The sequence below is a fragment of the Diadema antillarum genome, unplaced genomic scaffold, assembly GCF_040938485.1.
Source record: "Diadema antillarum isolate AM-2024a unplaced genomic scaffold, OU_Dant_1.0 seq00000980_RagTag, whole genome shotgun sequence".
In the NCBI taxonomy this organism is placed as follows: Eukaryota; Metazoa; Echinodermata; class Echinoidea; order Diadematoida; family Diadematidae; genus Diadema; species Diadema antillarum.
In genome coordinates, this window is record NW_027271820.1 from 992,651 (window position 1) to 1,018,515 (window position 25,865).

The 25,865-nt window shown below is 36.4% G+C and overlaps 1 protein-coding gene across 9 annotated transcripts in view; it reads left to right on the forward strand.

The window, feature by feature from the left end:
* LOC139742102 (protein 4.1-like) overlaps positions 1 to 22,709 on the forward strand; it is a 162,421-nt gene extending 139,712 nt beyond the window's left edge. For 4 of the 9 annotated variants that reach the window (XM_071652664.1, XM_071652670.1, XM_071652668.1 and 1 more), the window contains 5 exons: positions 3,208 to 3,774; positions 6,615 to 6,905; positions 8,493 to 8,573; positions 11,074 to 11,109; positions 18,537 to 22,709. In XM_071652664.1, the coding sequence (XP_071508765.1) occupies positions 3,208 to 3,774; positions 6,615 to 6,905; positions 8,493 to 8,573; positions 11,074 to 11,109; positions 18,537 to 18,662 (1,101 nt within the window). In that variant the 3' untranslated portion in view covers positions 18,663 to 22,709. Of the gene's footprint in view, positions 1 to 3,207; positions 3,775 to 6,614; positions 6,906 to 8,492; positions 8,574 to 11,073; positions 11,110 to 13,976; positions 14,371 to 18,536 lie in introns of those variants that run through there. The other 5 variants (XM_071652669.1, XM_071652673.1, XM_071652666.1 and 2 more) reach the window with 4 other exon arrangements.
* Positions 22,710 to 25,865: the final 3,156 nt, after the last annotated feature.

Sequence of the window (25,865 nt, forward strand, 5' to 3'; positions counted from 1 at the left end):
AGTTTGTGCAGGAGAAGAACCTTCAAGCATTTGGGAAGTGAAGATTGCTGAAATTACTTGCTTTGCGTCTTTCAATTCCTGCTTGTGGCTGTAATGGAAGAAACCAACCACACGCTGGTTGAGGTTGTGGTCGACAGAGAAAACTTGTTGCAATACATATAACAACTGGTAAGGTGATGTTTGACCCATCGTCTGTCCTGTAGACCAGTATTCTGGTTAAAGCAACAAGTACTAAATCTTTGAGATTCATTTCAGGTAGAGAATCCTGTAGGTAGCATTATGTAGAAGAGTATTTGCTAGTTGGATATTATAAGGATGGTGATGATGGTGATTGTTATTATGATAGTGGTAACAAAAGCGATACTAACACAGCTGACATAGTAAAAACAGGTACTGAGGTACTGATATTGATACTACTCAAAGCAATGTTGGTAATGGCATTAAAGAGGAAGTTTCCACATACTCTAAAGCAAGATAGTTTCGCAACGTGAAATTTTTGTGAATTGCCATTGGCATTCCATGCACATAGCAGAGACAAGAACTTTCGCATACCTTTTAATTTTGCGAATCTTGGCTCTCGCGAAATTTGCAAAATCAAGATACATGTGAACATTTCTGGTTTTCCAGTACGTGGTTTGAATAAATGCAGCATTATCAGTAGAACACACCAGTGAGAGTTTGAGAAAAATCGCATAATCTGTTCAAAGTCATGAATTTCTAAAGTTCCAGTGCAGCCACTGCTGGATGAGAAGAGTACAACAGTTGGTGACAGAACAACAATATTACGAAAATATAATGTGAATTCCACAAAATGTGATTTTTCTACCATTATGAAAGAGCAGTTGACTAACTTTTTTTGAGAAAGCAGAGGGAGTAATATTACCCTAATATATGTGAACTGTAGTCAAGGGAATATGTTTTCTCATCTGTCCAGCAGAGTATCAAACAATGTCTGCATATGTCATGAAAAATTCCCTGATGGTGCAAACAGAACTTTATTACCTCTGGGTTTTTCTAACATGCAGAATTCTCTTACAGTCCCATTTGCCTGCAGTAAAAGAGAAATAATAGTGAAAGTTAAAAATAAAGAAATGAAAGGAAATAAATGCACAAAATGAAGAGACAAGCAAAACTCTTCCTTTTGCCTTGTTACTTTTTTTTCATGATTTATTTTGCTCTTCTATACAATGTATTTAAAGCTGTATTGCAATACAGTATACATCATTTTAGATTTAATGATGTTATGGTGTATCAGGACACTTTGTTGCTTGTGTTGTTGGCTCTTCTGACGGTGTTAACCAAAACTTGTACTGTAGCTACTGTAGCTTGTTTGTGAGGCTTTGTCCTCATTTTTTGTTTGTTTAATTACTGAGTTTCAAGCTTTGCCCAGCATGACATATTATTTGCTCAAAGTCCAGGGTCAGTCACGTATTTTCATCAAACGGCATCCACATTCCATAATACATTGTACCTGTGTAGCCAGGCATTTCAGTACATGGTTTCAATACTCAAGAAATTACCAGCAGCTCATTGTATCATGCTTTAACATCATTAGTGTTACACAGAAGACTGCATAGCATTCAGTTTCATCTTTATGAAATCTTAGCATGGAATCATAAGAAAAGAAAAAAATAAATCAATTCAAAAGTTCATGTTTTTATAAAACTGTGATATTGGTCGTGATCACATAATGCAAATTATGCAAATAAAGTAATGATGTTATCATGTTGCAACTGTTCTCATTTGAGTACGAAAATATTAAAATTACATTTTTGTTTGATACATGTACTTCAAAGCTGTAACTTCCTCCCTTTTAAAATGCATCATTGTTAAATTTATGTGACCCAACGATGATTCAACCTCTTTAATTCATTTCAAAAGAGTAAATTTAGTGAAGATATAGATATGGATATTAGTGTTTGTTGTTACATAGATATTAGTGTTTGTGTTACATCATTTGATTTGTTTCAGTGATTTGGACCACTATCACTATTTTGTGAAAACATCATTCAAATTGTAGAATTCCTCAACCTTTCTATTTCATATTCAATTTTAATAGCTGCTACCATTCAGTTCATTTTATTTTTCTCTGTATATTAAAGTCAACATGGATGTAGAATAGCATGTCAATAGAAACTCACACTACTCAAGGCCAAAAGTCTAGTTGCAAAGATTTACTATTCAAAACATGGCGAATCTTGATTTTTTTCCTCAAGTCTTTGTCGATTAATTTCTTGCATATATCTATTCAAGCTTCAAAATATAAAATGAGAAAATGGCAAAATGGTGCTTTATATGAAAATTAGAAAGATTACTCTTATGCGCCTTTCATGAAAAATCTTCAATATCTGCGTGATAGTTGTAGAAACTGTACAGAGCTGCTGTATATTATACAAATTACTCTGGCTCAATTAAATCTACAATTGTATCCAGTGATAATATGTTAATTTGATTCTGTTCTTATTACAAAAATGTTCTTACTGGGATGTCTTCCCCCTATTCAAGCTTTGTCTACTCAATACAAATTATTTGGCATCCATATGATCAGTTGTATTCGTGACATTTTATTTCAATACAGTAATATCATTTGATAGATATCCATCTATGCATGATTTCTTTTGGTCAGTATGAGGCAGACATCTACACATTCATTGCTTTGGAGACCAACTAGTTGGTATTAGGAGATCCAAAATCTGCTTGTGTTGTAATGAAGGAGGAGAAAGAAAAGAGCAGTAACAAACTTTGAAATTCTTAATAAAGATAACTGAATCTCTCATTTTTTGTTGTTGTTAATCCAAACAAATGATACGTCTCTTGAGCTTTTTCTGGAATTGTTGGACACCCCTCTCGGAAGGGTTCATTCTATTTCTTTTTGGATCCTTGAAAAGCCCCAAAAGAGCAACATTTCCTTTAAAGCTGAGAATTCTTGAAGGCTTTGCAAGTAGATTTTATTTCTTTTACATGAAAACTCATGTCACATTTCTGTGAGAATTTTGTCATTGATATCCTCATAATTATAACATATTCAATGAGATGAGTACCTTACTCCTGATTTTGTAGTTACGCACTTTCCGGGGAGGGGTTCCTGACCTACATGGCAATAATGATTCCAACAGCTTATCTAATGAGGTGGTATTACCTCGTACTGAAAGGAAAAATAACCCCTAGGGTTCCAACTAACCAGCCAAGTAATGATTGTACCAACAGCAGCCAGAAGCTGATCAGGCTGCCAGCGAGCCACCAGTCATCTGGGCACCCCAGACTGAGGTGGCCCTGGCCCCAGAACCAGCCCAGGCTCCAGAACCGGCCCAGGCCCCAGAACCGCCCCAGGCTCCAGAGCCAGTCCTGACGGTGGTAGTTGGGGCCAGCCAGGATGATTCGCCTCAACCAGAGGAGGAAGATGAAAAGAAAGAAGAGGAGGAGGAGGAGGTGGATGGAGAACAGGAGAAGGAAAAAGAGGAGGAGGAGGAGGAGGAGGAGAAGGAGGATGAAGTGGTGTCAAAGGAGGTGGTAATAACGAAGAAGGAAACGGTAATGGTGAAAGAGGAGGCTTTCTTACTGTCTGAGGTACGGGGAGTGGAGACTGTCCCCGGAAAGGGGCTGGTCATCCGACTAGAAAGCCTGCCACCAACAGAGACCGACCTAGATGAGGTACAGGTGGAACCACCGGTAGAGGAACAGCCCATTGCTGCTGCTGAGGTTGCCGAGGCAGAGTCTGCCCTGCCCTTCGGGGTGGCAGTAGTGGGCCAGCTGGGTGACGAAGGACCGGAAGAGGTGTGGCATCATGCTAACTCTCGCCCATTTCTCATGTCCACCCCGTCTCTTTTTGCAATCAGTTTCAGTCATTGTCTTCAAATGTTGAACATCTGCTAATCCGTCTGAACATTTCTCAGTTTTTGTTCAATCAAAATCTTTCCCCATTTTTAAGTGTTTTCAGCATCAGCTTGATGATGAAAAATGTCTCTCAACTTGTCAAAGCCATTTTCACTCATCCCAAAGTGTCTGTGTGTGTGTATGTGTGCCCGTTGAATTGTCACTTATCATTTCTCTTCTTGTTTTCAGAGTATGAGACTCATCCAACAGGTCATTCTTGTTTTCTGCTTACTTGCAGAAAAATGTGCGCATCAGTCTTAGCAGCAGCCTTGCCTTATTTGTCCATCGTACATTTTTATTAAACTTAATAACAAGAAATCTACTCTTGAGGTGTCAAAGATATCTCCCTAACTCTAGCTATGGTGGAGAGTGTACTAACAACAGTTTTGGAGTGTCTAACATTCACCTAAGGATGTAGTTTGTAGATTGCAAGGATATTCATGTGTGTGTTGACTTACAAACTTTTTCCACAACTAGCATTTGCACCTGTGTTTGTTGCTGTCAACTCATACATTAAGAAAATGATGCATTCCTTTTACTTTGAACGTGAATTCATTTTCAGTCCCACATTATTCCTTTCATATAGCAATACAATCTTTTCTGGTAAATTGGAAGACTCCTAATTACACTTGGTGGCAACATTTCCTTCTATATACAATTCTCAATAATTGGTTGGTGTTTTTTTTTTTTATCATCTACAGAGGATGTTTGTTGGTAATTAAAATCTATCCTGGAGTGACTTTCATTCCAGTATGTGATGAAAATTTGTCCTTGCAAGCAGAATTTGACACTGTCAGATGAAGTTTACTTTTCTGTGATTTTTCAGCAGTCTCAGAAATTACAACCCTGTAATACAAGCGTTATGTGTCTCCTTGTATCTGTGATACCTAGAGCCCCTTTTCTATCTTGTATGCAGAAAACTAATGACTTCATTTAACTTTCGCTTCATTGCTTGTTTGGTGATAGAACTCTATCTGTGGTATTCACTGCAGGAGTTTTAGGTTGTGTTGCTGCAGTTTCAAATGAACAATTTAGATTGGAATCTATACTGCTATACTAGGCACCTACTCTGATTCAGTGTTACCAAATGGTGACAGTGGTACATGAACTTGATATCTGCAGTGGTATAGATTTTTTTTTTATATAGCATTGTTACTTTTGTTGATGTCATTTCATTTATGTTTATGTTTTCTGCAGTATGAATCGGAAATATGAAAGAAGTCAGAAAGAGGTGTAGCTAGTTTTTTTGTTTTTTGTTTTTTGTTTTTTTTTGGGGGGGGGGTTGGAGTGGTGTGGACAGTTTAGCATCTGGTTCAAAATGTTTGAATGGAAAAACTTCAGATCTTTACAAAGACACAGGAGTGCATATATAGAAGATATGTTTAAGATCATCTCTTCCCATTCAGGGTGCAGATTCATTCTATGTCATTTTCATCTCACATTGTAAAGAACTAATTTTCACAATCAGACATTCTATGTCCTCACACTATCTATTTGGCAGCTATTTTCTGCACCCATATTTTGAACATCACTTTAGAATCACTTCTTTTTCATAGAAACATCAAGTAACTATTAGAATTTATTATGGTGACAATAATCATTAAAGTACAACATTGTTGCTTTTACAGTGTTTGACTACTTAGAATGTGAGATTTCTTTTTTTTTTTTTTGGGGGGGGGGGGGGGGGGGGGGGGGGAGGGATCCTTCATGGGCCCAGGCAGTTAACATAACTTGTCAGGCATTTTCTTAAAGGTCCTGTTTACCTTTGGGAGCAGTGATTTTAAAAAATGTTCGAGATATCACATTTGATGCATATGTGTATGTCTGTTGTATCACAAAACACCCTGCCATATAAATTTTTCTCAATAAAGCCTAAAATATAAGGAGATACATGCATCAGTATTTTTCTCATTAAACCATAACGGTAGACGGTTTAGTCTGGAAACATTTTTGTTATAACTATTGTACACATTTTGTGTATTTCAATATACTTAACATATGGATTCAAGTTTTTACAGTAGTTGTTTCTATCCCTAACTCACATTTTAGAACTATTTTAAAACACTAATGCTGGGTTTTTGTTTTATCTGCAAATGTTAAATTATGCCTTTAAGCATTCAGTAATCCTTCCAAAACTTGACCTAGGGATAAATAGGCAAGCCCACTCAGGTATAGCTATGTGTCGTAGTCCAATAGGAAGGCATTAATGAGATAATTGGGATTAGGGGGATTATGTAATCTCTGTTTATTCACAATTTCCAAACATTTGTGCCAACTGGCAAAGAAGGCACATTGAGGATTAAAAAGGTATTTTGTAAGATAAGTTTTCTGTCGAGATGATATGCCATCCCTTTTTTTATCCATGTTTCACTATAGAATAGAAAGTATGAGAGGAGTTTTGCTTAAATACGTACAAAGTATGCTCCTTGCTTTGATGAATATGTTTATTTCATCACTGAATATTCCTCCTTGTTGGATAAATGTTAAATTCTGATATTAAATTCATTATTTTATAATGTGTCACATCACATGAGGTTTCAGTATAAACCATAATGACACCATTTCATTTTCCATATCATATCTAATCATAATGAAAGATGGTGTACAATATTCTGTCATGGCTATTTAAGGTGGTATTAACTAGCTGTAGTCAGAACACCTGCAATTGCACATACATGTAAGCTAGTTTTACTGTCGACTCTGTATTGCATGTTGATATCGTATGCTTCCACACCCACCAGGGTGAAAAGGACGATGAGGAGGAGGATGAAGAGATGATGGTAGCCGCCGAGCCCGACGTCGAGGAAGCCTCGCCGTTTGTCAAGACGGCCATGTTGGTTCAGCAACAGCAGAGTACCGAAGACGACTCCAAGCTGACGAGGGACGTACCCTACGTGAAGACAGAGAACACAACCATCACCTACGAAGGGGAGCCCGACAGGGACAACGATGAGGAACCAGGCACCCTGATCAGTGCCCAGACGATGACCAGCGAGTCGAGGTCAATGACGACAACAACACATATCACCAAGGTAATGTATGACAGAGGGGTAGTCAGTAGTGATAATGGTGAAGACAGTGAGAATGGCAATGAATGATAAGTAGTGTGAGTGTTGATTGGCACAGAAAACCCCATAGCTTTATACACTGTACAAAGTCTCCAACACAGGAGGGGTTTATCGAAAGAATACTGTATACGCCTGATATTTAGTAAGTCTAATTTTTCGCAGATTGAGATTTCCCAAAAATTTCGCGAGTGGTTATAAAATAGTGATTTAGGAAGACAGTAATGAATGGAGAAATGTAAGCATGCATGTCACTCTAATGTTGCTATCAGAGTTGATATTTTTATGACGTTGTAAAATATGCGAATAGCACAAGTCAAGAAATGCACAAAAATGAAAACCCTGCGAAATGTGTGGAGTATACAGTAGTCATTAAAGTTAAAGGACAAGTTCACCTTCATAAACATAAGGATTGAGAGAATGTAGCAATATCAGTAGACCACATCATTGAAAGTTTGAGGAAAATCGGACAATCCGTTCAAAAGTTATGAATTTTTGAAGTTTTTGTGCAGTAACCGCTGGATGAGAAGACTACTGCAGTCTGTGAATAACTTAGATGTCACATGCGTACAACAATATAAGGAAAATATAAAGAGAATTTCACAAAATGTCATGTTTTGAAAAAAGTACACATTCCCCTGAGTCGTTACCGACAAATGTTATGGGTAATATTATTCCCCCTGCCTTTAGGAAGAGGCAAGTCAGGTGCTCTTTTATTGTGCGAAAAAAGTGAAAATATGTTGAATTTTCTTTACATTTTCTTTATACTGTTGTACGCATATGACTCACAAGCTGCAGTAGTCTCCTCATCCAGTGGATCCAACACAAAAATTTTAAATATTCATAACTTTTGCATCGATTGTCCAATTTTCCTCAAACTCTCACTGATGTGTTCTACTAATATTGCTACATTTTCTCAATCCTTATGTTTATGAAGGTGAACTTGTCCTTAAAACTTAAGCCTCAGTTTAGTAGACTGATGCACTTTCTTAATTTGTCAAATGTAGATGGTCTAAAGTATGCATTGAAACTGCAGTGTTAGTTTGGAAATTTTCAAAAATCCTGTGCCATGAACCCAAGTTATGGTTGGCTGTAGTAATATTTTTATAGTTATTTTTATATGGCGTGCATGTTATCAGTTTCTTCATAATAAGTGTATAATTCACTTTTCCGTGCTATTTGTTTGCGTTTCTAGTAAAACTTGATGTGGTTATATTTGGAATGCATGGATCTTTCTGAACCTAGAAACACTCCCACAACTCTTTTGAGAAGTTATGTATCCTGCATGTTAAGAATATTTCATCATGAGGAAATATTCATGTATTTTTTTTTCTCCGCTGAACTGGAATACAAAAATTAGTCTGTTAATATTTCGCTTTGATTGGAAAGTATGAGAATATAAAGAAATGCTCTTGTCTGTGAAATTACAACCAGTTGCAATTCACTGGATAGTGTTCACTAATAGTGTGAAAGGTTCATGTTTACAGAAGCTTGAAGTAACCAAAGCACATCTCATTCTAAAGTTGATTCTTTACTCAATGTTCACTGCTACAGACTGTGAAGGGTGAATTGACGGAGACCAGAGTTGAGAAGAAGATTGTGATCCAGGCTGATGGTGACTTAGACCATGACAAGGTATGAGAGTAATTTGATGTATAGTGGATTACCAGACTTGATTTTACGTCGCTAATGTGGTTCTAGTTGTATGTCCAGTGCGCTGTACATTTGCCAGATTGTGAACGTTTGATGCATCACCAAAATTGTAGTCTCTGTAGACTTTAGCTGTTATCTTTCTTAAGTGAGGAGAGTGATTTTCCATAGTGCTTTTTAGTTTGAAGTATGATTTGTGGCTGCAGACATATGAAATATTGTTCTGTATCATTTTAAGCTGGCCTCTGCCAAGGGCTCAAGACTTTGTGATTGTCCCCTTTTACCTTTCATCAAGTGTTTGCTGCCCTCTATTGTCTGTCATCTGCAAACTTTGTGTTGTTTACATTCACTTAAATAAAATAAAAAAATGACTGTTACAAGCTTGACAAGAATCATTCTTAGGAGCAGGTGTAAAAAGTCGTTGAAATGGTACAAGTGATCCCCCAAATCCTCAAAGTGAGTCAAGTTTAAAGATCTCCAGATTCAGAAAGTAGTTAGCCAGTTCATATGACAATATTGTACACAAAACTTCTCTTGAAAGTTGGTTATTACAGTGGCAGCAATGGCTTGCTTTGGTATGTGAAGGCTAGAGTGAGCTTCAGTTCTCAGAGCCTTTTTGTTGTTGGTGGAAGTCCTGCATTATCTATCCTTGAATTCTTCATTTTTCAGTAATAATTGTTCAATCTTCAGAGCATTTATCTCTCATCTGTCCATTTTGTAGAGCCTTTTGGTACTCAATAAAAACGAAGAATTGCATAAATTGCACAAGGACATTTTACATATTTTGATATTTAGAGTTGATTTTGAAATATTGATTTGACAAGAATCATCTTAAGGAGGTTCAAAAGGTTCATGTGGTCCCCATGTTTTGATAGACTCCTGTAAATTTTACCCATTTCTCACTAAAGCAGTGTGTGTAAGCTGAAGTGTGTATAGATACCTACCAGGTATGTGTAAAGATTTGTACATATTAGGTAGGTCCCTGTTGAGATTTGTACAATGCCATAGTGGCATACTATGAAGGGGCTCTACAGAAAAATTGTACCAGGGTCAAATATAACTTGAAACGAATCAGGCAAGCATCAAATTCCTTAGGGTTCATGGTGTGTTAACTGCTAGCTTCAGTTTTGATTAGCTTTTGAACAAATGTTATTAGCTGCTTGGCATTGCCTTTCTGTCAAAGTAAATGTTGTAATTGCAAGCAAAGAAAAGATTATGTGTTTTTGGCTGTGTATTGTGGCAGAGAATGGCTATCATTGGCTTTGAAAAAATAAAAAAAAGTGAATGAATGGCTTAGAAGGCAAATAGCATGAGTGTAGCCCAAGTTGACAAAATATGCTTTGCCACAGCTGTTGGGCATGACGTCCTGGTGTGTCCCTCTTGTGAGTTATCATAGTTTGCTAGAACTAAGAAGGGACTGATATAACAAATGATCTTTAGGCAAGTATAGATCTAAATTGTACGGATAACTCATGGCAGTCTAGTGCTTGCTATCATAATCATATGAATCTTGTCGCAAAGAGAAAGCAAAAGACAAGCCTGAACAGGCAAAGGTTGTTGTGAGATTAAGATTTGTTTAGAAAAAAGATCAAGATCTGTAAAGGATAATGTCTTGGATGTTTCATTGGTTTTTACCAAGATGCAGGATAATCTCGTGAAAACCACTTGTGATGTCATTGTAGTCAAGTGCCACATGTGGTAACTTTTTTTAATTATTGATTTTTGTATAGATGCCTTGTTATTGTTGCCATCTCAGACTCAGCTATAAGCAAATGTGCTCAAAATGCCCAAATCACATCAACTTAGTGCAAACCTACGTTCTTACAAAATTCCCAGGATGCCAAGACATGAATCATATTGTGGAAAGTGTTGTCTTGTTTCCAGCCGTTTACTAACAGTGTGAAGCCATCCATCATACATTGTATAAATGTCTCTTCACTCCTCTTTAGGTTTGCAGTCAGTCAGGCATGCCCAAACCCTTGACCCGTGTCGTCTCTATTTTCATGACATCATCATTCTTTTCTCTCTTTCTTTTTTCCCATTTGCATTACTTGTAAGAATATGTTGACTATACCATTGTGGACAAAATTGCAATTCATCGCTAGCAAACATGGACAACTTCGTTGTCATATGCGCCTGTGCTAGTTACAGTGTAGTTTGGTAATGGTGAAAAGTTTTGGAAATTCACTGTTGACCAAATTGCAAAGATTTCATTCTTACAATGTATTTTTGAAGGAGATATCTCTGTTTGGTTTGAAAAAAAGAAGAAGAAGAAAAGAGGGGAAAAATTCCTCCACAGTGCATGCCCCCACAAAAGCCAGCGTATGATTCTTTCTCTTCCAATGTTTCATTTGTCAAAGAGTAAATTTGGGCTGTGTGATATAACTCGGAGGAAGCTAGTAATGGAGAACGGAATACTGATGATAAGATTGTGGGGCTGGTGGGTTGTGTAAAAAATATGTGTGTCTACTTTGTACTTCTTCAGGGTGGTGAGAGCTCCCGAGATCAGACCATACAAGCTGTAAGTGAACCATACCTTACCCTCCTCACCTCTTAAAGGTATCAGTCCCCCATCACTGTCTCCCTATCACTACAAAACATCATCCCGCCGTGACATCTGGTGTATATGACAAGAACATGCACATTTGTCGCTTGTACAACATATGAGAGTAGTAGTGACTAGTGTAAAGGTTCCTCAAATTCCTGGTATTGCAGAATGGTGCGACCATTGCGAGATGGTGTCCATTCTTTTAATAGTCTAGTGATCATGGCTGAAATTTTGTGATTCTGCTCATGATCATGGTTTGATCTAAATTTTAACTGCTAGTGGTTGTATTTTATTTGAAATAAAGGGAAAAGAGGCTCATAGAAATGAACCATTTCCTTTAAACTGACTCCTACAAGTTCAATATCTTATGCTAACTCAATGGAGTACTTCTGAATATGAATAAGCAACATCAGTTACCTTTTTCTACATCCAATGCACATTTCACATTCTATATGCATTTTATCTCTCATCATGCAGTTGATTTGCTGTCTTTAGAGGATTAAAATCTTTAATTTGTTTCAAAGTTGTAGACCTCATCTGCAAAGAATCATTTTGGGGAGGGAGGATTCTGAAACAGAAATGAACAATTCACTGCATATGACCAATTTAATTGGAAACATATGTTTCATTACATCAATCTACAAATGGCATATCCAGTTGACAGTTGTGGGATTCAGAAATTCAGAGGATGTGAAAGGCACCTAAAGCAAGTGAAGAAATTCAGGATGTAATCCTAGTTATTTCCCATTGTCAAAATAGGATGCTATTTGAGTCAAACTTTGCTGCTTGCTTTTCTAAAAACCAAGCACCATTTCAACCATAAAAGTTGTTTTTTTTTTCCAAAGAGAAACCAGGGCATTGAGAATTTCATCCCATGTCTTTAAAAAGTTTAATGTTGTTTGCATGTATCTACCATGTGACCAATGTGACATACACATAGCAACCAATGCTTCATTACAATCCACTCCACCCTGCATTGCTGTCATGCTTGCCAGTAATAGACATAGATGTATAAGAGCCTATGTGTACAAGAACCCATGGATATAGGAGCCTATAAAGAACCTGTATAATGATAGTCCATAGATATATGGGACTAGGAATTCAAAAGCCTATAGATATAAGATTTAAGAGGCTTTGGATATCAGATATCCTGTAAAGAAAGGCCTCTGGATATGGGAGCATATACACGATGTAGACATAAGAGCCTTTGCAAACAGTCTGTATGAGCATACAGACATAAGGGCCACTGGACATACTAGCCTATACATATAAGAGCTATTGATATAGGAGCCTATAGATATAAAAGCCTAAATTGCAAACTACAGGAGGTACACAATTTACATAACTGTGATTTGATTGATACTCTGTAAAGTTCATGAAAGAACGTATACAGTGTATCACCCATTTAAAATGAGGTTTAGACAATTCTGAACTGATAATTAATAGTTCAGATGCATTTGTGGACATCTAAGAATGTCACAAAGAAGGAGAGAAAGATAGTCAAACAGAAGACATTCCCATAAACTTTTATTCATGTTTTAGCTTTCTTGTGCTTGCAGTCTTCTGCTACAATACTGTAGTTTCAGTCTTGTCAGTTCAAAGAAAATGTGGAAACTGCAACATAGAAATGCTCTTCTTGCATAAAATGTAGACAGTTTTTCTTCAATAAATGGTTGATGCCAAACTGTGCTAGGCCCATTATCCAAGACATAAACCTACATGTAGCGACATTGGGGGGAAAAAAAATTGACATGAGATTTCCAGCCATGCAGAGCTGCTGTTCAATGATGCATTTAATAATATAAGATTGTTTCAATGCAGGAAAATATGTCCAGAATGGTGAATTTAGTGCATGTTCTGACATTTCCTGTGAAAAGAGAAAGATATCAGCAGTGTCAAGTCAACCAAAAACAAACAAATAAACAAACAAACATACAAACAATTAATGAGCTGGGAATCATCTGTTAAAAAGATGTTTAAAAATGAGTTAATGATCTATTTAAAAAGAGTTTAAAAACGTGTGGTTTTATGATTTAAGCACTGATAGTTCAGAGAAGTCCTACTGTATTGGAACCAATTGCAAAGGGAGGAGTTACACTGTACCTCTTCAGTCTAATGTAAGACAAGGCTTGCTTCATACATGAAAGTCCAACAGTAAGCCCATTTTCACACTTGAGGCATATATACGTCCCATGCATACCTGTATACAGACATGATTGTCATTTCATAAACACTGGATCTTTGCACACATGTATACCTAGCATCAATTTTCACGCCTGAAAACAATAAAATACCTATTCAGAAGGAGTGTGTAAATAGCTAACTTATTAGCATAGGAAGACTTGGAAAAAAACCAGCATCATTAATATCGACACAATGATTTACATATTTACATTCACAGTAGTTGCTATGAGAAAGTGTTCAAAAACACATTGCCATGCACATTATGCATGTCACCTGCAAAGTTTGATACATTGTACATATGCTACTTGATTACCATCATGTGGTGTAAATATGTATGTGTAATATTTCTGAGGGGGAATATGACTGTTAGAGGGCTCATTGCTCAACAGTGGTTCAGATGTTCAGTTTTCTCCTTTTTAAACTTTTTTTTTTAAATTATTATTTTTTATTATTATTATTGTTTATTACAGCAGCACTGTTAAATAGATTGGTAAAATTTTGAAGACAGTGCTTCAGTGCTTTGATTGAAAATAATCAGACATGCTTAACTGTCTGGTTGACTTTATTTTCTGAATTTATATATTAATCATATTTTTCCCATCTTTTCTACATTTCAACCCTGCTAAGATTCCTTTGTTTGACATGTTTTATCACAGGATCCAGGCACTCCAATCTAAAGGTCTGTGTGACAGGGGAGATGTAGCATAGGCAAACATTTTCAAACAGGACAGGTAGATTCTCCTCTAACTGTTTTGCCGCCCCAACGGCGAGTGGCCGGCTTGGATCGTGTTCTGATGTGTTTTTAGTCGGTTTTTCTTGGCATGGTATGACACGGGGAATCTGTAAATGTTGCAAATTCATTGACCACAGTATGAAGCAGTTGTCAGTTGACAACACATAAGGCCTTGACTTCATTTATTTTATTTACTTTTAGCCTTTGATATGTCATATTCTATCATGTGGAAAAAAAACCCTGATTTATTTGAAAGTTCCAAGAGGTCATGAATATGCATCATTTACAGTTTGATTCCTGACAGCCTGCAGAAATCTCATTTTAAAAATATGAAGAAATCTTGGTACAACAGCATGATACACTGAATGCACCATGTCACTCTAAGATAGTTAGTTCTACTCACTTTTCAAGCACTTGACCTGGTCAGACTTATTAATTTACTGACCAGCCACAAATACTAATGGAAACTTCAAAAATCTGTGAAAGAATGAGAAGATTGGTTTCAGGGAAGACCTAGCAGCAAATAGGGGGGAATTCAAAATGCACCAGAGGTATTATTCTGTCAGTAAAAGGAAATCTGATCCTGTTAAGTGTCAGTGTATTGCCATCGCATCCTTACAATTTATCTTCAAAGAGCCTTAAGGTAAAAATCGTACAATTTATGTACATATTACTTTCCTTGTATTCTTTTATTTCAAGTGCAGAAGTGTTAATCTCTTGAAGATATAGAGGCAAAAAAAAAACCACCTTTCTCTATCTTGAGTGAAGAATGTCCCAAAAAAAAAAAAGTAGACTGTCATTGGATGCTGAGTTCTTTGAGAACATTGCCGCAGTGTTTTGACAAGAGAGGCTAGTTTGCAGTGCAACAAAAGACACCATGTGAAATGATGATTTTTTACTTTCAAATGATCATCTTATTCTTTGTTGTTTGCTGAAATGACCGACATCATCTCTGAGCTTTGTGTTTTTATCTTTTATCGCCTTCATTCATTAATAACTTTTTTTCTGGTGGGTAGAATTTCAAATGCAACAAACGTTGCCTCGCTAAAAAGAATGTCGATGATGAAATATAGATGAAAATCACAATTTTCTCTGAGATTCCCAATGGTAAGCCAAGGTATTAGATATCTAAACTGCACCGTCAGCCCAGTGATAGTGATGTTATCAGTAGGCCCAGTGATAGTGATGTTATCAGTAGGCGTGGATGGGTTGGAGACCTTTAAAGCAGGCATCAGAAAACGGTGCAGATATAAAACATCAGCCTAGGAATGAAAATTAACAAGAAGTTCACAGTAACTGCACAGTAGCTATGCCAATGTAAGAGCTCTTTAACATGATGTGATATACTTGTACTAGAGATGAAGAGAAAATAACTCCTATTTGATATGTTTATTTGCCTGTTTATGACTAGTTATGGTACATGTTTATTAACACATTTTCTTCTGGAGTCACATATTTCACAGCTTTGTTAGGTGATACGCAGCTTACACTACCTCTGTTTGATATGTGATCGTTTGATTTAATAAATAGAATATTAACGTGCTTGAGCAAATGCTAGCTCAATATAGGAAGGAAATCAACCAGTGTACTTTAGATAAAGCATCACAGTCTGTGTAAAGGTTCTAGAATGTATACCAGTGCTTTATACAAATACGTAGAGGTCCATGTCACAGGTTCAAAATAAATGCAAAACAAAAAAAAAAGTAGCGAAGATGTGAATATATGGTCAATGATAATTCCATAAAATCCAGTATGGCTGGTAATAAATTAGTTCTGGTGACAGTGACTGACAATATGTGTGAAAAAAAAATGTAGAGATCATAGCTTTATCAGAGTGATAGAAACAGCCTGTTATGGTGTAATGTGGACATGGACATGGACATGTAACCCAGTGTGAGCAGAAGCTGATATTTATTCATGCTACAAATGGCATCAAGTCTATTGTATTACAAAATACAACTAAAAAGAACTTGTACATCCCAGGACACATGGATGGTAGAATCATGTTGGTTTGAAATATCTCTGTTAAAAAACTTGACCAGAATTGCTTTTGAGTGAAATTTCCTTGGAGGTTGGGGGGGGGGGGGGGGGGGGGGGGGGGTTGAATACCTGTTCATATGCACCCTTCAAGTGACCGTCCAGCTGCATGACTGTTATCACACCTTGTGACTTGATGTGTTGGCTTCACCCTCCCCTGCATTTTGTGTCCTGTTGTAGACAGCGCCCTCATCAGTTCACCCTTGTCATGATCCTGCTTGTATGTCATAGAGAGCTGCTTTGTCTGGCTTGGAAGAAAAAAAAAAAGAAGCCCAAAGCTGTCATGAAAAAGCCCATTCTACTCATTGGAGTAGCCCAGCTGATACCCATGCTACCCAAACCTGTGTATAAGGCTGTGCTTGTTTGTCTGAGCAGTAGTAGCCCAAAGCATTTTGTGTTGTTAATGTATGTGAGATTCCACACACGTATAGGGATAAGTCATGGTGATCTCAGTGATGATTGATATTATGTGAATTTTAGCTCGAATTAGAAGAGAACAGGGTATTTCAGCAACAACAGACCAACGATCACTTCAAAGAGAGGAGCATGTCTCAAAGTGTGCTGTGTTTATTTCAAATGCCACCTTGACTTTAAAGCTGCATTGCATTGCAGTTAATACACAGTGCATCAAAAACAGTGTGGTTCTATACTGCTCTGCTGGATTGTGCTGCTTTGCTTGGGTTTGTGTTTGATATCCTTTCCAAGAATTCATCATTTATCCTGATTTGCAATGCAGTATACTAGATAAAAAATGAAAAATAAAAAACAAAGACCATATCATGCCAAAGGTACTATCAACAGGAGGAACAAATTCTTAAAATGTTTTCGGAAAAAACAAAGAAAAGGAAAGAGATGAGGGTTTTTATATCTATTATGGCAGTGGCCAAATTGTGATGATATGTCCTGCGTCAATTTGGAGTCAACTTGGACACAACTTTGGTTTGTGCTGGGGTATCAGCCTAAACCCTCATAACCAGGGTAGAAATGCCAAAGATGAATATTAATGCGTGTGATATATTTGTTTCATGTGATACATTTTGTAGCATCCCTCAAGTGTGGAAATAATTGCCATATGATGGCTCCTGATTAAACACGTTTCATGTGTCAAATCGTACATACATACCAAGATCTTTGTACATGTTGTGTATATATATGACATTGGCAATTGTTTCTGCCTTGTCAGAAGTGGTCATGGTGTGTGCTCATGAGTCAGACATTTTCAAGAGCAGCAGGAATAACAATCATCTCATCCAACTTTTTCATGCTATTTTTGGACATCAGATACATGGCAGACATACAATGTATGGTATTCAAAATCATTTTGTATGTAATGAGCATCTGCCGAAAGTTTGAAACGACATGCATTTTCACCCCCCCCCCCCCTTGAATAAGTCTTGAAATTGAAATGATAGGGAAAGAGATGGTTTGAATAAGATTTCTTCAAGGAATTCTAACAGTCACAAACACTTTATACTCATTCAGTTTGACAATGTGTGCCTACAGGTCTTCTTTCCTTCATTTATCAGCATCCATGAAGTTTTCGTTTGGTTTGTCTTCAAACGAATTTTATTACAAGGGAAGACAGAAATACAAATCTGTACAAATTTAATGATTGTTATAATCTTATTATCATCCGATTTAATATAATCTTACCACATCTACCAGCACACTCCTGAAAGTACGGAAAGTGAGAAGAAAAAAAAGATATAAAAAAAACCACACACAAATGGGATGATTTGGAAATAGTAAGGCATTTTTCAGAGTGCATCTTGATTGTATGTTTGTAGATATGTCAGAGAATCACAAAAGCATGTCACTGCTTGACAAATTTGAGGCATGTTTTGTGTGTGTGCATCCTTTTTAAATGAAAGATATCATAGTTGAAGCAATGGATGTGCTGTATGTATTATATGAATCTTGTGGAAGGAGAGTGGGGAAAGGTGTACATCTTGAAAAGCTGAAAACTTCTTGGTAAGATCAACACTTATTTATGTCCCATTTCATGGTTCATTTTGGTCAGTGATGCTCTCCTGTTTGATGTCTATACTCAGTAGGAGTTTACAAATCCTGTACATATATGAATGATTTAGTTACATGTACCTGCTGTTTTAATTTCTTGGAGGCTTTATATTCAAAATGTTGTATTATGTTTCCACCTTTATATGTAATTAGGGAAGAAAACCAGTTACCTTAAAAGAAAAAAAAAGTAAAACATATCCCCCCCCACATTTGTACATTATGAATTCCAAAAGAGCAAATGCAAAGTGTATGAGACATTCAGTAATGATTGAGCAATGAAAAGACAAAACTAAAAGTCAGCCTCAAAACCAAAGTACAGTGTACTTGAGTTTGATTCATCACATGGCCTTCCATACAAATCAGTTTCTTACTCTCTTTGTGTTTCTCTCTTTCTTTCTTTGTTTTTCTCTCCTGTCCATCTGGTCAGATCTTGGCCGAAACCCTGGCCGAGGAGCAGAGTCAGAATCCAGACTTCAAGGTCACTCGTATCGTGATACAGAAGGAGGGTGAGGAGGTTAATGGTGATGTGGAGGAGGATGCTACGGATGCATAGACTGAAGGCTACGCCCCCCTGACCCTCCTCAACAATACCAATGCATAGAGTGTAGTAGCACCCCTGTATCATCCCTTCTATACCAGCAAAGACGTCTCTCGATCCATTATAGCTGTTAGGACTTCTTGCTGGTTTTACTCTTTCTTCTGTTGGGATTTTTACTTGTGTTTTCTTTGTAAGAACTGTCCATGACACAGACATGCCAGCTTTGTAGTTAATAACGGTTGTGGTTCAAAATCTTTGGATCTGATGATCGTTCAAACCGTACTCTGAGCCAGATTAGATGAATCAGTGTTAAACAAATCTTTGCCCCTGTGTGTCCTCTCTCTCTCACAAGTAGATTTTGCATTCTGTTCTCCGTCATTACAAAAGGCGCGAATCACAACAAGTATTGGGTCTTAGTTTGGTTTGTGTTTTGTTTTTTTGATCTGTGTTCAAAGCGGCAAAGTGTTTTAAGTTTGCAATAATTAAGGCTTCAATTGAACTTTTGTAGATTTTTATGAACTTCTGTTCTTTATTTACGATGATTTGTGTATTCTTGATACACATGCAAAGTGACCCTGTCTGGTGTGAGGAATGGAAATTTTCATTTGCTGTTCGCATTTATTTTGTATCATTAGCGTCTATTACTTTAATAGTCAATCAAGTACGTAGTGCATTCTAGGGTTTTGTATGCATGCCATAATAACTACCACAAAACAGAATCAGTGTAGTGAGACAAGCAGAGTTGTAAAGCAGGAATTTCAGCCTACTGATTTTTATTGGTATATGTAATAGAACTGAAATAGGCAAAGTGGTAATTTAACAGTAATTAGATTGAATTTTTTAGACTAATCAATTGCCTACCAAGTGATTATGTTACTAGAGGATAGGTTTATTTGTATGCATGTTTATGTACAGGAAAGACTTGGTGAAATCACACTGCCTAATTCACTTTCTTTGCCGTATGGAATGGCTTTATATGATAACTAACTTAAAGTTCTTACTATTTTTCAATATTGAATAAATTGGAATGATCAATTTCTTTTACAGGCAGAAATTGGTTTGAAAAATATTTCATAATATCTGCATGGTAGTAAAAGTAGTGTACATGAGCATTGTAAGACATGCCCTTTTGGAAAAAGAAAATCATACATGTCAAAAATTAAATATGTAATAACTGTGGGCTATATTACTGTGGTGATGTTTAGACATAGGTAAAAAGGTAAGATTTCTTTTTACTATATGAAATGATTTGAATACCATAGGCAAAAAGAAAACTATAGTTAGAATATGGTTGAAGAACATGGAACAAACTTCCCAGTGTTGTTACTGTTTTGAAGTATGAAGAATGTACTGGCCATGTCCTGCAGTTCTGTTGCAGTTTGATTCAATCAAATCCATTCTGATTTTGTGCTTGTAAATAATGCACCCAGTTTGACTGCCAATTTGCTCATAAGCTTTTTTAACTTGATTATTTCTTTCAAAAGAAATAGCATACCTACATTGGCTTGAATTGTCTTTGAATATGTTTGTAGTGTTTAGGGGAAGAATTCCTTCTTTTTTTTTCCATTAGAGAAACCCACTGAGCTCCTGGATATGCTTACTTTCAATGAACTGAGCCTTGTAATGCTCAAGTCTCAAATATCAAAATTATCCATTGTGTTTTAAGACAATTAGACAGTTTAAAAAAATAAATAAGTAGATTTAATGTGGTACAAGAAGCCAGCAGAAACCTTTCCATATACAAGAGAGACTTCTTGAGTAAGGTAAAAGCACAGCCAAGCATTATGAAATATGATTACATTTTATGTAATCTTCCACGTTTGACTTCAGGTATGGGCAAATATGCAGTGAAGTGTCTTGCCAACCTGCCTGTATTGACCCAAAGTTCATTCTTGTGTTAATTAGTTTATGTTGTTTGTTTTTGTTAGAAAACCTTGAAATATTGAGGAGTTGATTGATCAGCTGTTAAATTGTTTCTGTATGAGACATGTACCAGTCTACAGACCAATATACTGATGTGATAAGACCTTTAATTGTTTCTTTTTGACTGAAATTATGAATAGTATACTATTAATTTGTGTCACTAATGTTATGTTAACATTATGCAGCCATTTGCGGTAAATTGTGATAAATGTTTAAAATAGATAATGTCTTATAGGGTGTTGATTAGTCATTTACATTGTCTTTTACTTTGTATTTTGTGTTTAAAAAAAGACCTACTTAACATCTGGCTCTTCTAAATTGCACTGTTTTCGTATCTATGTTCTACAAATTATTGAGAAACTTTGCATTGTTGAGTGTGGATTTGTATTTTTCTTTCTCTTGTGATGGGGATAGCGGTCGCATAATTTTGAACCAATTCAAGGTCTTGTCCCAAGAATTAGACTTTGGTAATTACTAAAATCAGTACTATCGCTGCTCATGAAAAACGTCATTACAGAAGATTGCAATCGGCAAGCAAGCATAATATTGCAGTCTGATGGCCGCAGCAAATACGCTGTAACATAACGTAGAACATCTATGATGGGATAAGACATTAGCAGAGACATTTGGGCATGGTATATCCTGTATGATCTTCCCCCTTCTTCTTGGGAAGTAATGAACTATCCATCGCATGTTGGGTTAAAGGTCAATCAGCGTAACCTTATGTATCTTGGAAGAGAAGTTTGTGTAGTGAATTTGAGAAAAAGAGAAGTAGCCTTTGACTAGTCTGGGTATAAAAGTACCTTTGATAAAAAGTGATGTGTCATGTCTATGGGATAGGATTTTAGTATCCATTTATCATGTGATGCCTGCTTATTGGATTGCGTCTATTTAAAGTGGATTAACAAATCTGTTAATAATGATTAAGGAAAAGTACAAATATTCATGTAAATTTAGATATAGTCTGTAAAATCTTGCTTTGACTGTTGATTTTGTTTATCATGTATCAAAACTTTTTATCTCAAGTAGATTTTTTCATCAATGCTCCTCCTGTAATGATTGTGTATAATTTTGCTTCTATCTATTAAAAATTCTAGCCTCAAGAGAATACTCTTGAAAGATTTAGGAAAGAAAAATGTGTTAGCCAACATTGTTGGCTCTCTGTACATGACATATTAGTAATAACACATTAGCATTGAAAAAAAAAATAGAAATAACTTGGAAAAAATTGAAGAATTGATGTTGTGACAGTTGTAGAGATGTTGTTGATAGCATGTGCTCAAATTCACTGTGAAAAAAGGCATTTTCCAAGATGACGGCATTTTGCCTTTTTCCACATATTTTTTTTTTCTCCCAGTAGATTGCTGTGTTCTAGAATTAGTGTGACAAAGCATTGTACAGTCAAATGAGCTAAATAATGCAACCTGTGTATACGTACATGTTATATCTTTAAGCATGGCAAACATACAGCTTGTATCACTCAACATGCTGTCAATCTCTTCACGAGTTCTGTGTTTCTTTCGTTCTACCTCTCTGTCCTTCTGTCTATCTTCTCTTCTTCTCTCTCTCTTTGTCTTTAAAGGTATAAGTATGTACAAGTAGCATTGAAATTTAATGAGAAAACATACATTGTAGTCTGTTGAAGAAGTTGCTTAGAGTAATCTTGCCATAAATTGATTAGTCTTGTACAAGACCTTAGTGCTTTTATCTTATAGCCAGATCTCATATCATCTCATCTCTTGGTAAAGTAAGATTGGGGGAAAAAAAAAGAACTTTGTACAGAATTGAACATTGATTTTTACATTTTTCAACTAAGCAGTGCTTTCCAGGCAGAATTTGTGATTTCCACTTTCATCTGACATCTTTCGTTGAACTTCTTTAGAGTACAGAGTTTTGTGCATTACAAAAGCAAATAAGGGAACCTTTCGCGTAGTATCCAAGAAATTTAAGACAAAAAGTATGAAATGGAGTAATTCTGACTTTTTAGTTTCATCCATGATAAAATTGTACAAAATGGTTGAACCACAGATATCATGTTTTGTGATGTTTCCTTGACTATGTGAGATGGCACACACAGAAAGGAGTACAATGTTTTCATGGTCTCTGATTGAAATAAACCATGTAATTGTCGCCCACATACACATTATGTTGGTCTCATTATTACCTCTGCCAATGGAGGAGGTTATGTTTTCATTACCGTTGGTTTGTTCGTTCGTTCGTTCGTTTGTCCGTGTGCAAAATAACTCACAAAGTAGTGAACGGATTTGGATGAAACTTGCAGGAAAGGTTTAGAATGATACAAGTAACAAACGATTAACTTTTGGTAGTGATCCGAGAATTTTTTTGGGAATTTATGAAGGATTTTTGATATTTTGGCAGGTAAGGTCAATGAACTTGGGAGTTCAGGCTGTGCGTATTTGAGGTTTGCATGCACGCACTAAAGTGCGTGCTCTAGTTTCTGCTAGGGCGAGGAGCGTCGTGCAGCTGAGGGTTTGTGACGTAACAAAGGCTTCTATATATTAGGAAATCGGGCGAATTTCAGCATACAATCATGCACACGATGCTATAATTTAAGTACGTATATGGGTTGAAATCACTGATATCTCTATGGAAGAACAAGATCAGTGGTGGAAATGAGCTGCTTGCTTGGCGGAGGTCTGCGCTCTCAGAGTGCTTTCCTAGTTGTTTCTGTGGTAAAAATGTGAACCGGACTGGCCGAGGTGCTGAAGTGGGACTTTAATATGTTGAAGATGATTTGATTTTGCTCCAACACGCATTTCCCATAGACACCTGCTTGAGTTTACTCAGGGAATAGTCTTCAGCAGGATAAATGGCCACTTTTGCCCTGCTTTGCTTGGGTCACTAGAATTCCTTTTGAGGGAGATATTAACTGAAAAGAACAATAACAACAACAAAATGTCCTGAATAAGCCAGTTCAGATTTCTACTTTATGCACATGAGCAGAAAAAGGTCATTTGTATGAAAAGACTATTGGGTTTAAAATTCACTGAGATAAGCTTTTATGATAAAATGATTTTTTCATGTAATCATTACAAATGGTGATCCACCTAATAGCAAGCATGTTCATCTGTATTTGGCAGTATTCACAGAAAAAGTGATTGTTGGTGCTTTTAATGCAAAACAGTGAATTTAATTATGTTTTCCAAAGTGTTAATTGACAGGCCATTCTGGTAGCCTGATCTACGCACAGTTTATTCTTTATTTGAATATGAATTCCATAAATTGTCACGTCAGGCAAGCTTATGTATTATGTCACTTTGAAATTGAGTGAAGTGCCTAAACCACCTGAGAAAAAAGAAAGGACATCAGTGCCAATGTGCACAGTCATGACCTAACTTGGAACTGGCTTATTGTTTTTGTTTAATAGCAAATACGCTTACATCTTACTCCTGCTTTGCCATGCCTCTTCTTTTTTTATTTCATTTTTTTTTTTTCATTTCTGCTAAGTCCCACTACGATGATTAAGCCTGTTGGAAGTCATTTTGGTCTGTGTCCTGCTAGAATATTTGTCTACTATGTAAATTAATTCCTTGGACCATTGTTTATGTTTAAGAAAATGCTGATACAGTACTCCATTTCCTCACAATTTTTATGCTGTGGTGTCTGTGTGTGTGTGTTTGTGTGTGTGTGTGTATGTGTGTGTGTGTGCATGTGATCATGGACAGTGATGTAAAGGTTTAATTATAGACTACATAATCTTTCATAATAACTTAATGATCAATTCAAGAGAGATTCTAGGTACAGGTACAACAGTAATAATTTTATTATTCAGGATGTTCACATAAAGTAAAATAAGTTTGTAACATACCAGATACAGTCTCCAGTCGCACAATATTACAGTGTACATCACCTCCGCAGAGAGCAGCACTCCACATGAGTTGAAATCACTGGCCATTATACACAAGTCTGCCATGGAGGGGGCTATATCATAATGCCCCCCCTGTGTGGGCGCACTTCTCTTGCACTAGCATACAACACATTGGGCAACAGAGTACATTGTACATCTGCTGTGAATTCTCATAAGGTGTGTAGAAACATGGATGTGTCACAAGCTCTAATAGATAAGTTTCACTTGTGTGTTGTTGCCACAAAATGGCCAAGATATGAAGTTGCTCCGACAAAGAAACTGAATCATACAGGGAACCACTGTACTAGACATGATCATGGTAAAAGTTAAATAGATGATACGCGTTCCTTGTGACACTAGTTCTACAGTATGATATTAACAAAAGAAATGACATTTTTATAATCATATGGCACTTCAAAACAACTGTCACATTTGCAGTTTAGAGACAAGACTAACAAAAAGAACAACTGTGACAGTTATGGCACTTATTTTGTGCTTCTAAAGTTACTGGTTCTGTGCCAGACAGAACTGGAACTATTAGGTGGTCTGTTAGTGGAGCAAGGTTTATTTTCTGGCAAGAATAACAAAATTAATGGCCAAAATGAGCAAGATCATTTGCAGGCAATTTAATACCAGGTACTCAACATATTGCATTTGACTTGGCATACACAGTGCTACACTTGTATTTTATGTGTTACTAAACTGGCAAATGCGGCTTATTTTGGGATCTTGATGGCAATTTATAAATGTGTATCCTACTTTGACAAGTACAGTGTACAGTCTAATGAATTTTGTATCTGAGGCAAACTCATTTGAAGCATATTATGTAATATATCTTTACTGGCAAAAGAAAAAGTTCAAGGAGTTTATAAATGAAGAGAAGTGTGACTTTAGGAACAAACATACAATTGTATGTACCATGATTATTATAACAAGTATCAGGAATATAGATATACCCTGGGATAAGACATATTAAACTGTTCAATGTTTTTAAAATAAAATGAAAACAACAAAACCTACAAAAGGTGGCAGATGGAACTTCTGTAACATAGATTCATTCACAAACAAATACATGAATACGAATTTGAAATGCTGCTCTCAGAAACACGACCGAGAATACACGACATATTAAGGTGACGGTAACATACAAAGGAAATTCCCTCTCAAAATAAAACCTGTTAAAGGCAAGAGAAATGCACATTTTACAGCAGAATATTTTGCATTCCATGACAGGTAATATCCCAGCACCTTTTGAGGCTGAGGTATAATACAGCACACATGTGGGTATACATCAGCATGGTGGTTAAATTGGCATCCTGTGCTGTATATCAACAGCCACACTGACATTTGACCCTTTGACCCCTTGATCCTGTACACTGCTTTCAAAATACTGGATGGAACTCATCATCTTACAAACAGGGCAGTGT